General features: G+C 34.5%; 1 protein-coding gene across 1 annotated transcript in view; it reads left to right on the forward strand.

Moving 5' to 3' along the window:
- Positions 1-12911, forward strand: part of LOC141584329 (protein eyes shut homolog) — a 254903-nt gene that overhangs the window by 9029 nt on the left and 232963 nt on the right. Inside the window, exon 2 of the mRNA XM_074398129.1 lies at positions 10802-11022. Within this exon, the coding sequence (XP_074254230.1) occupies positions 10802-11022 (221 nt within the window). The remainder of the gene's footprint in view (positions 1-10801; positions 11023-12911) is intronic.

Raw genomic sequence — 12911 nt, forward strand, 5'->3', positions numbered from 1 at the left:
CTATTTTTTAATCAAGTTATATCAGGGTTTTGTTTATCTGTTTTGTGTGCTTGTTCATTGCTATTAAGCTGTATAAATTACTAACATGTTTTGGATACTAACCCTTATCAAACACACAGCTTGCAAATATTTTCTCACATTCTGTGTGTTGCCTTTTCACTCTGTTAATTGTTTTCCTTGTTACACAGAGACTTTTTAGTATGACATAGTCCCACTTGCCTATTTTTGCTTTTGTTGCCTGTGCTTTTGGTGTCATAGCCAAGAAATCATTGCCAAAACTAAGAAAGCATTTTCCCCATGTTTTCTTCTTGGGGTTTTATAGTTTGGGGTGTTAAGTTTAAGTCTTTCATCAACTTTGAGTAGCTTTTTATATACAATGTAAGACAAAGACCCAATTCTTTTTTTTTTTTTTTCAGTTTTCAAAATCCTTGCTTTTTAAATGATACCATTATTTCCTCATACAATAAAGGGAGTTCAGAAGAAACAAAGGAAAACATACTATTGACTCTCTTATTGATACATTGACAACATCATTATAGAGCTGAACAAACTGATTCCTGAGGATGAGTGGGGTTACCTTCTTGAAAGTAATTTCCTACTGTGTGGAAAATATTGTGGAAAGTGGTCTAAAGCAGGCGTCCCCAAACTATGGCCCACGGGCCGCATGCGGCCCCCTGAGGCCATTTATCCAGCCCCCCGCCGCACTTCAGGAAGGGGCACCTGTTTCATTGGTGGTCAGTGAGAGGAGCACAGTATGTGGCGGCCCTCCAACAGTCTGAGGGACAGTGAACTGGCCCCCTGTGTAAAAAGTTTGGGGACGCCTGGTCTAGAGTCTTCCTTAGAATGTGAACTTGCCTTAATTCTTTTGCTATTATAGTCAGTATAATGATCAATAGAATGTTTCCAATCTAAGATATTCCTGTAGTTTTCCTGTCAGGAACTGCCTTAATCAAAACTAAAGATTTCAAGTCCTCTCAGGGTCTCTCAGTTCCTAGTGGAAAAGAACTGACTTGTGACTAACAGAGAATTCCTGGGACATTCTTAAAATAATGACAATCCTTGGGAACATGTACTATTTCCTACTTTCTTTAGAGTAATTGTTACATAATCAGATTGAACATACTTATCTATTCCTACTTAAGATTTGCCACTTGACTGACATATTAGAATTTTAATGCCATATAATTATATATTGTAAATTAAAACAGTGTAGCATCCTGGTTGAAAATAGAATATTTTCCATTTTATTACATTTTCAGTGACTGTACCACAGTTAAGTTCTGAATTTTCTACTGCCTCGAGACATCTTTAGATATATGCCAAATGCTTGCTTATTTTTAAATGACACTCTTTTGCATGTGAATGGCCAGTTTTTCAAAGACCATTTGTTGAAGACTATTCACTATATGTATTCGTGGCACCCTTTCCAAAGATCATTTGACCCTGTGTGCATGAGATTTTTCATAGCCTATTATGTTTCATTGGTTATACATGTCTTTATGCCAGGACCATCCAGTTTTGATTATTATAGCTTTGTAATATACTGTGAAGTCAGGAAGTGGAAACCTCTCCCATTTGATATTCTTTCTCAAGATTGTTTTGGCTGTTTGGCATCTTTTGGTCCCATGAGTTCCAAGATTGTTTTTTCATTTTTTGTAAAAATGTCTCCAGAATTTTTGTAGAGATTATATTGAATCTGTAGACTACTTTGGGTAGTATAGGCATTTTAGTGATGTTCCATGAATGTAAAAAGTCTTTCCATTTATTTGTGCCTTCTTTTCTCTTTCAGGAATGTTTTGTAGTTTTAAATAACATGTTTTTTGCCCTCTTGGTTAAGTTTATTCTTATACTATTTTAACCGTTCTCATGTATCATAGATAAAATTGTTTTCTTAATTTACTTTTATGATAGTTAATAGTCTATAGAAATGTAACTGATTTTCAGGCTGATTTTTGTATCCTGAAATTTTGCTAAATTTGTTAGCTCTAACAGTTTTTGTGTGTGTGTATGTGTGCATGTATGTCAAATACATCTGTGAACAAAGATAATTTTACTTCTTTATTTCTTATTTGCTTATTTGGATGCCTTTTTTTTTCTGCCTAACTGCTCCAGCCAGGACTTCTAGTACTATGCTCAATAAAAGCTGTGAGTGGGCATTCTTATCTTGTTCCTCATCTTGGAGGAAAAGCTTTAAGTGTTCACCATTGAGTATGATATATATTCTGTTGAATTAATTTCCTCCTGATCCTAATTTGCTGACTATCTTTTTCATGAAAGAGTTCAAATTTTGTAAAATGACTTCTTTTCATTTATTGAGATGATTCTGTGATTTTTATCTTTCAGTTTGTTAATGTAAAGTATTATTACATCACAAGGTGGCAGGAGGAAGGATAAACACAGGAGAAAATACCAAAGACTTATAAAACCATCAGATCTTGGGAGAATTCCCTCTTTCACAAGAATAGCATGGGGAAATGATCCCCACAATTAAATTAACTCAATCTAGTCTTTCTTTTGACATGTGGGGATTATGGGAATTAAGGAGATTACAATTCAAGACGAGCTTTTGAGTGGGAACACAAAGCCTAACAATATGAGCATGGAATATATTTTTCTACACTTTCACTTTCTGACTGTATATAAATCTAAAGTCAACCTCTTGTAGAACAAGTTTTCTTGTATCTCCTTTCCTTTCTTGCTTTTTTCCTTTTTGACATTATAGTAACATAACTTGATTTCATTTTTGTTTTTTGTATCTTCTATAGACTTTCTATGGTTGCCATGAAGCTTACACAGAGTATTTTATAGCTATAGCAACATGTTTTAAGCTGATAATAACTTCAATGATATACTAAAACTCTATTTCTTTATTGCTCCTACATACACACTTTATGTTATTAATGACAAAAAAAACCTCATTTTATATTGTGTACATGTTAACATATTTTACAACTATAGTAATTTTATACTTTTGTCCTTTAATTTCTAAATTCCAAGGTTAACATGCTATAAACCCATGTAACAAACATGCACATGTACCCCCTTTCTCTAAAAGCTGAAATCTTTAAAAAGAAAATAATCCAGAATAAAAACCATAAAAATAACAATACAACAACAAAAAAATTCCAAATGTTATATACACACCATGATTACAGTATTATAGTATTCTATATTTGTATACATATCTGCCTTTATTAGCAAGATTTATACTTTCATAAGCTTTTGTGTTGTTGTCTAGTATCCTTCTATTTCAACTTGAAAAACTTCCTTTCACATTTCTTGTAAGGAAGATCTAATGATTAAATCCCTCAATTTTGTTTATGGTGAAAGTGTTCTTCATTCTTGAAGGACAGTTTTGGTGGCAATAGTATTCTTGTTTTGCAGGTTCCTTTAAAAAAATGTTTACTTTAAATATATCACTCCTCTCCCTTCTGATGTGCAAGGTTTCTGTGGATGAATCTACTGATAGTCTCATGGGAGCTCCCATTTACATGACAAGTCACCTTTTTCATGCATCTTTTAAAATTCTCTGTTTTGGGCTATAATACGTCTCAGAGCGGATGTTTTTAGGTTCATTCCAGTTGCGGTACTTTAGCTTCTTGATTCTGGGTGTCTTTCTTCCCCATAGTTATGAAGTTTTTATTCATTATTTCTACGAACAAGCTTTTTCTTCTTTCTCTTTTCTCCTTTTGTGACATCCAAGTGATCTGTCTTTGAATTTTATGATTCTGTCTTCTGACTGACCAAGCATGCTGTTGAACTGCTATAATAAATTTTTACATTCAGGAATTATAGTTTTCAGCTCCGAAATTTTTGGTTGGCTCCCTTTCACATTTTCTCTCTTTTCTGATATTTTCATTTTGTTCAGCATCGCTTTTCTGTCCTCATTGATCATTTTCAAAATGATTATTTTGAATTTTTTGTCAGGTAATTCAGATAGCTCTCTTTAGAAAGGGTTGTCTCCCAGAGATTTATTTTGTTCCTTTGATTATGTTATGCTTTCCTCTTTCTTCCTTTGCTTTGTATTTTGTGGTGGAATCCACACATTTAATAAAACATTCACTTCTTCTAGTCTTTTTGGACTGGCTTTTTGTACAGGGAAAGATCTTTAACAATCAGTCTGAGAGGTCCTCTCAAATGTTTCCTATGGATATGTTTTCTCTGAACTTGTGCATACAGCCTCCCAATTAAAGTGATTTTCCGATTTATTTTCCAGTAGCTCATAATCTCTTACTTCCTTTGGTTTCTGTATATGGTACTACAAGTTCTCTGGATCCGTCCATGTCTCTTATTCTCAGAAGCCCTCAGAGTTCTAGAGTATGCCAAGTCTCATTAGCATTATCAGTCAAACAAGACAAAAATTAGTCTCTCAGGCAGCATTCTGAAAAGCCAGAACATTGTGTGCATGATCCACTCTTTTACCCACTCCCTCCTGAGGGAGAGGCCACCAAGCCACACCAGCCTCTGTCTTCTTTACCCTCGGTCCTTTGAAGCAGGAGTAAGTCTCCCAACACTCTTTTGTTCTCAACAGCCCCCAGATATTGAGAGTAAGCCAGGTTCCATCAGCATTCTAAGACAGGTGAGACAGAAAGTGGTGAGACAAAATCCCCAAAAAGCCATAACACTGGATGCATGCCCCAATTTTTAATCTCCTTAGGGAGAAGATAGAAGGTGAGAATTTTCTCTGATTCCATGCCAAGCCAGGGCAAGAGACTGTGGTGAATGATCACATATTAGTTTAAACCATCACTTTTTTTCTCAGTGATCCCCAATGTGGTACCCTTTCCTGAGTCAAAAAAAAAAAAAAAAAAAGCCAATCTGTTAGACAGCTCCCCAGAGAGTCTGCATGCTGGACATGTTTTAGTCTTCTCTTTCTCTTCTCAAGGAAAAACTGGAAGCTGCAAGTTTTCTCTTCATTACGCCATGCTGTGTTGGGGAGGGGACCTAAAATGAATGAATGCCATACATTTTTCTTACAGCTTTAATGTGGCTGGCTTCATGATCACCTGACATGTGGGAGCCTCTGAATTGTTTTCTAAATTTCTGACAAAGGAAATTGGTTCATGTATTTTTGTTGTATCTGTGTCTCCACAGGAGAAGGAGGGTCTGGGGATTCCTATTTTGCCATCTTGCTGACCTATATCTTATTATTTTGCAATTTTTTTATTATTTAATTCCCCCAATTACATTTAATTTCTTTATAGACAAGAGTAACCCCACATACTTTTCTATGTACACTTCCCTGGATCAATGTGCTCAAAAAGTAGCACCTCAGTTTATTGCCTGCTTCTCTAAAATTTAGTTCTCCCTTCAACAAGGGAAGGAGATATTATTTTGAGAACATTTCCTAGCCTAGAACACCTTAAGAATCAAATATTAGCTGTGAATTATAGGACAAATAATAATTTAACTCATATTTATCAAATTTTTAAAGAAATAACCTTGTGTGAGCTACTGTCCTATGCACTATGCCATATATATATATATATGAATATATTAGAATAATAATATAATATTTATTCTGAATGGGATCCCTTGTGCTGAATATAGCAAAATATCAAGATTCTAAGGCAGCATAACACAGGGAAAGAGGCCTAAAAGACAACTAAGAGACTGAGGAAAAGCAGGATTAGATTTCATAGAACAGGGTCACTTGTAAAAATCTTGTATGAAACATCCAATTTTCAAGGCACTTCTATGGACTCAGAGAATCCAAAGATAATTAGGATGGAGGCTCTATTCAAAAAGTAAATATAAATTAATATAGAAAATATCATATGCTCACAGACTATTATACTTTAGGGAAAAGTAAGAAAAAGAGAGAGATATCTTTTAACTGCAAAAGAGAGGGGAATTTTGATAAATACTGCTTGCATTATTTTTTAATCCCTTTTCACTTATTTTCTTTCAACAATTTTAAGGAATTTAAGCCTTCTTCACATGTGATAAGTTACTTCAATAAATTCTTCTGAAATACGTTATCCAGCATGTCTTATACATCTTTATTCCAAGACTAATATTTCTGATTTTAAATTTGTTTACATGCAATTCAGATAATGTTAAAAACCAAAAATTGGTAGTGGCTCTTAATAAAAGCCAGTTTATTTCAATTATAAGTCATTATATTCTTAAAGACAAGTGCGTTAAGTCATTTAACTTCAGATGCAGATTGTGAATGTAAAATAAAAGTAAACATTGAATCAAAATGTCATTACAGAAAGATATGCAGTAATCCAACATCTAAATTTAAATTAAAACAAAACAAAAAATAAATAAAACAGCTTCTTAGCTACCCTCTCCTCCATCCTGCTGGATTTTAGAATTTTTACTTGCCCTTTGCCTATTTTCTTTTTTATTCATACCTATTACAAAAAAGTAACTACATTCTTCCTTTAAAGAGAAACTCTGAAAGGAAAGGTAGTGTTCATTTCACTCTTATCAGATATGGAGTCCTTTTCCTGGATTATCATTGATATTTTTTATTATTTTCATGATTCCTCCTTGATTGTCCATGTCTGTTCTCTGGGCTTTTATCTTGTAACATCATATCTTGATGTCAGACTTTATTCTTCATAGTCTGATTCACAAGGAATTATTAGAAAAGACATTTTAAAGACCTGTCTCCTTAGGAATAATTAAACACGCAAAAGTCATCTCGTAGATAATTGAAAGTCTGGGAATAGAAGAAGTCAACCATTTTAATGGTTATCTATGTGCAGCCAGCAGCATTTGCTTTTTTAGACATTTCAGGACTCCAGCTAAGCGTGAACCTCACATCGGAAGAAATACAAGAGCCATCTACTTCCATTGTTTGGGTGTTTTTTAATGGTCCAATAAATCATTGATAGCTCTGTAGACTTTCCTTCATATCTTTCTACTGCTGACAGAAAAGGAGAGTATTCTTCTATTCTCTACCAGTTTTTTGCTAAAACACAACACTTGTCAAAACAGTGAAAGGTTCACTTTTCCAGGTGTGTGATCAATACACAAAGATGTCAGAGATCCTCGGTGAGAGGAAGGTCATCCTTTGGATGCAGAGTCTGAAAGTTCATGATAGTTTCCAATTGCATTAACAGTGGATCACTTATCTTAACTGATAGAAAGCTCTCCTAATAGTTTGTAGAATGTGAAAACAGACATACACCTATGCTATGTGACAGCTCTATTGATACATCTTGAAACTTTTAGCTTCCCATACCATACCCAAAGATAACCACCCTCTGGGACTTAAATGAGAAACACTCAGGAAAAAAAAATTAAGGATGCCCTTAGGAGCAGAGACTTGGTCTTTAAAAAAGAACAAGAACTCAAATAGAGAGTTAGCTTGACCTGTTATGGGTCATGGAGGTGCTTTGCTCTTCCTAGAATTCAACATGCTTCTGTTCTTTAAAAGTACATCCACATGAAAATGCACATATTAGTATAAATGTGAAACAAAATTGCTGGGCATCTCTCACACTCTCCTCCCTCCAGATGCCCAACCTAATTATTTGGCTTTAATTTTTTAATTCTGGCAATGATAGTGTTCCATTTTATTGTATCTGTAATACCAATTTAAATACTTTTCAGACGTCAGCATGAGGTATGAAAGTGTGTTTTGGGAACGAGATATCAAAGACGTTACCCACACAAATGCTGCTGTGTCTACCTGCCATATGCCTAACAGCCCTGAAGAGCAGAGTCTTGTGACCAGTTTATTTAGATATCAATTGTAGCTCATAAATTCTTACAGAGAGGATCTGCATTTTATGTACATATAAATTATTAGAATTCAATTATATATGTTGCTAAGGGTGGGAAAGAAGAAATCGAATAGCAACTTAAATCATGTTAAGTGATTTTAGTATCATTCCGGTCAATGCATATAACTTTGCAATGAACATCAGATGTGAGAAGTGAATTTATTGTACTCAGTATCAGTCCCCTCTTATGTCTGATAGTGGTACATCTCATCACACAGAGGGGGGTTCTAGAGTTTTTATACGACATGATGTGAAATGCCAGCTTCATCTAAAGCTGCACTGAACAAAACAGCAGCTATTACAAGCTGGAGGAAATATGTAGCTCTGTTGGAATTATCTGGAGAAAGCAATTAGTCTCCAATGTGATGCCTACAGGATTTCCAAAGACAATTTAACTTCTATGAAATATTAATCTTATGTGCAGTCTTTAGAGCTAACTCTCATGTAAGATATGGCCCTGATGTATTGATCAAATAAAGGTAGATCAAGGGCCTAATTTTACAGACTCTCTTTTTTCTCCTAATTTTCCACAAATGGGTTAGTTGCCTTTAAGATAGTGTGACTTCTTTTTCTGTTAACTTTTATTTTAGGTTTAGGGGTACATGTGAAGGTTTATTATGTAGGTAGACTCATGTCATGATGTTTTGTTGTGCAGATTATTTCCTCAACTAGGAATTAAGCCCAGTATCCAATAGTTATTTTTCCTGCCCCTCTCCCTCCTCCTATCCTTCACCCTCAAGTAGACCCCAGTGTCTGTTGTTTCCTTCTTTGTGTTTGTAAGTTCTCATCATTTAGCTCCCACCTATAAGTGAGAATCATGCAGAATTTGGTTTTCTGTTCCTGTATTAGTTTGCTGAGGATAATGGCCTCCAGCTCCACCCACGTTGCCACAAAAGACATTATCTCATTCTTTTTTATGGCAGCATATTATTCTATCCATGGTGTATATGTACCGCATTTTCTTTATTTAATCTGTCATTCATTGGAATTTAGGTTGATTCCATGTCTTTGCTATGATGAATAATGCTGAAATGAACATTCTGGTGCATATGTCTTTGTGGTAGAATGATTTATATTTCTTTGGGTATATATCCAATAACGGGATGGCTGGGTCAAATGGTAGTCCTGCTTTTAGCTCTTTGAGGAAGAACCATATTTTTTTCCACATTGGCTAAACTAATTTACACTCCCACCAACAGTACATAAGTGTTCCTTTTTCTCTGCAACCTAGCCAGCATCTGTTTTTTGGGGTTTTTTTGTTTTGTTTTGCTTTTTTACTTTTTAATAGTAACCATTCTGACTGGTGTGAGATAGTATCTCATTGTGGTTTTGATTTGCATTCCTCTAATGATCAGTGATATTGAGCTTTTTTTCATATGCTTGCTGGCTGCATGAACAGATACTTTAAAAAGTATCTGTTCATGTTCTATGCCTACTTTTTTTCAGTTTTTACAGTTTTATTTCAACACAAAATGTGCACATGAGCTGTCTATTCATTTTCTTTGCTGCACAGCCTGGAATTGGGGTGATATCCACTTTTAAATGGGGTTATTTTTCTCTTATAAATTTGTATACATTCCTTATAGATGCTAGATAATAGACTTTGTAAGATGCAGAGTTTGCAAAAATTTTCTCCCATTCTGTAGGTTGTCTGTTTACTCTGTTGACAGTTTCTTTTGCTGTGCAGGAGCTCTTAAGTTTAATTAGGTCCCACTTGTCAATTTTTGCTTTTGTTGCAATTGCTTTTGGTGTTTTTATTATGAAATCTTTGTCTGTTCCTATGTCCAGGATAGCATTGCCTAGATTGTCTTCCAGAGTTTTTAAAGTTTTGAGTTTTACATTTAAGTCTTTAATCCATCTTGTGGTGGTGGTTTGGTTTTTTTTGTTGTTGTTGTTTTTTATATGGTCTAAGAAGGGGACTAACCTCAGTCTTCTGCATATGGCAAGCCAGTTATCCCAGCAAGATGCTATGATTTCTTTGTGTCTTCTCAAAGCAAGAGTCTTTTCTTGATTTGATTTTTTAATAAAAGGTGAATTAAGGAAGTGAACATTATCCAAGCAAAGTTCTACTTCTCATGCATATTTATGTTCAAATTTAAGAGAAAGGAAAAGGTAACATTTTCAATTTTCCAAGCACCATATGTAAGCACCATACATTTTGCTCATATTTTAGGATATTTATAATACATTATTATTACATTAGTTTGTCAGGGTTGCCATAACAAAGTACCACAAAGTAGGTGGCTTAAACCACAGAAATGTCTTACGGCTCTTACAGCTCTGGAAACTAGAAACTCAAGAACTGTAAAGTTCTTTCCATATGATGGCTTGAGAAAGATCTGTTTAATGTCTCTCAGCTTGCTTTTGGTAAGATATTGACAATATTTGATGTTCCTTGGTCCATAGATGCATCACCCTGATATCTGCCTTTTTGATCACATGGCAATCTCCCTTTGTACAGGTTAGTCTGTATTCAGTATAAAAGTCCTAAAAAGACAATTGCCCTTATAAAGTCCTTATAAATATCCAAAAGCTCTTGTTGGATTATAGGTTTTCCTTATTCCAGTATTGACCTCATCTTAACGAATTATATCAACAATGACCCTATTTTTAAATAAAGTCACATTGTGAGGTAATAAGAGTTTAGAACTTCAATATATGAATTTGGAGGGAACACAATTTAACCCCTAACAACAATTAGTTAACATGGCTGTATTTCCTTTTTTAATTATTATTAGGTGATGTTTACACAAAAATGCAAACACATCAGCTTGAAAAATCATTTCAAACTAATCAATTAACAGGTTTCACTGAGTGTTTTTCTGCTAAATATTATTAGATATTATTAGAGATTTTAAAAAAGAGATGTAAAAAAAAGACCATTTTCTAAAATAACATATCATCCCACCTAGTAGAACAGACAAAACTAGCCAACAACAACAACCTATTTTACTAGAAAAACACACTAAAACATCCAATTACAGAACCAAACATCCTAAATCTTTTCCACATAATCTGACAACACCTTACAATATTTTTTGTTGTTGCTTTTTCTACAGGCATTTTTTGAATCAATGTTCCTTGGTCATATTCCTGCAAATGTTCAAATTCATAAGAAAGCAGGTCCTGTTTATGGGTTTAGGGGCTGCATTCTAGACCTTCAAGTAAACAACAAAGAATTCTTTATCATCAACGAAGCACGACGTGGAAAGAATATTGAGAATTGTCATGTCCCTTGGTGTGCTCATCATCCGTGCCGCAATAATGGCACCTGCATCAGGTCAGTACTAGTCTCCTGATTCCCAACCCACTTTACATGACCCCAAATTCTTAAAACGACAAAAGCCGGCAGCATTGTCCTCTGAGAGATGGAAAAGACATGTCCAGAACTCTCAAGTTTTTCTATGCATCAACTTGATGATACACACATGTGGTAAATTCTTGTTTGTCCAAAGAAATGTATATATTGTAACTCAAGTGATGAGAGATTCTGACTCTGACAATAGCTAGGTAACTGGACCTGGTTTTGGCAATTTCAAATGCATCCAAGTTTTTATCTAAGTGTTCCAGCTTTTCATAAATATGAATAAGAAGCTATTATTCATTGGTGATGGTTTTGATATATTTATTAATTTTTATCATACTTGTTTTTTATTTATCTGCAAAAAAAAGAATCTGCTTCGATTGCTAAGATTTGAGATGAAGCAAAAATTACCTATGTCTGTGTTTTTTTTTATTTGTAATCCTATATCCTATCATGCTTATAAACTGAAGAAGATTTTAATTAAAATTACTTTCTGCTTCACTTAAATGTCTTAATTGAATCAACCCTGAGGGAGTCTCATTTGAACAGTATAAAACATATTCCCAATTTCCTTCAGTCATCTGAGAATTCTTTATTTTGGGACTACAAATAGCAGCAGAATGGAAGCTGAAACAGATACAACTTAACAATAATTCAAGTCAAGAAAAAATTGACCAAATCTCACAGGAACTATTTTAATTAATTAATCTCAGTATATTCAATGGAGAAGCTATCAAGTAGTCAATAAGGACTCCATAAAAGTAAACATCTCTATACACAGTGTAAAAAGAGAAATTGTATTTTAAAAAAGGATTTAAAAATGCTAGGCAGAAATAAACTCTGAAATGATCATTAGAACAGAAAATAAAAAAAGAGGGAGAGAAAAGAACCAAATTGCAAAGACAAGAAACAGGACTGGACAAGTTGATATAGTTACCACAGAATTGCAGAATGATAGTAATAAATTTGAAAAAAATAAAAATCAAGGCATGGTTAGTGGAAAGGGAAGAGAGGGTTTCTTAAGAGTGTCTAGAAATTTGGCTTCTGATTCACTGTGGAAGTATGACTTGAGTTATACATTGGTACAGTAACAGCAACATAGACCTATTCAACATAAGAGAAGTACAACAGATACAGATTTAAACAATGAAAAGTGAGTAAATTTGGGGGCTAAGAGTGAAGATATCTCCTTGACCATCATCACTTTCCTCTAGTCTTTACTCGATAAATATTTTGCTTTATAATGGATCCACTAATACCAATTGTTTTTCAAAATATAATAATGCAAAACTAATTTAGCAAGGCAATCTTCAGAACCCTGCAGAAAAGCCTGCAATTCTGTAGAATTAAGTGAAATAGAAACAGGAAAAAAACTTCTCAACTGACTTTATTAATGTCTGAAATATTTGTGTCATTCAACCTAAGTAAATATTTTCCATAAGGCTTTATCACTGATGAAATTAAGAAGTGACAAAAATTGTGATTCCTCTCTCCCTATATGTGGTGAACGTACTCTGCTATGGCCCTGCAGTCCCCCACCTGTGTGTGATCCTTCCTCCCTGAATATGGATGAGACTCGTAACTTGCTTTTAACCAATAGACTACCCAATAAACTAAGGTGATGAGATGTCACTTCCAGGATTAGACTACACAGAAGTGTAAGGTGTATGTTACAAAAAGATGATCTCTTTTGCTGGCTTTGAGGAAGCAAACAGTGGTTTGGGGAAGGACCACATGACAAGGCACTGAGTACGACCTCCAGCCAACAACCAGCAAGGAGTTGAGGGCGGCCCCTGGCTGACAACCAGCAAATATTGAAGCCCTCATTTTTACAGCTGCAAAGAATTGAATTTTACCAACAACCA

Source organism: Saimiri boliviensis, chromosome 4 (genome assembly GCF_048565385.1).
Source record: "Saimiri boliviensis isolate mSaiBol1 chromosome 4, mSaiBol1.pri, whole genome shotgun sequence".
Lineage (NCBI taxonomy): Eukaryota > Metazoa > Chordata > Mammalia > Primates > Cebidae > Saimiri > Saimiri boliviensis.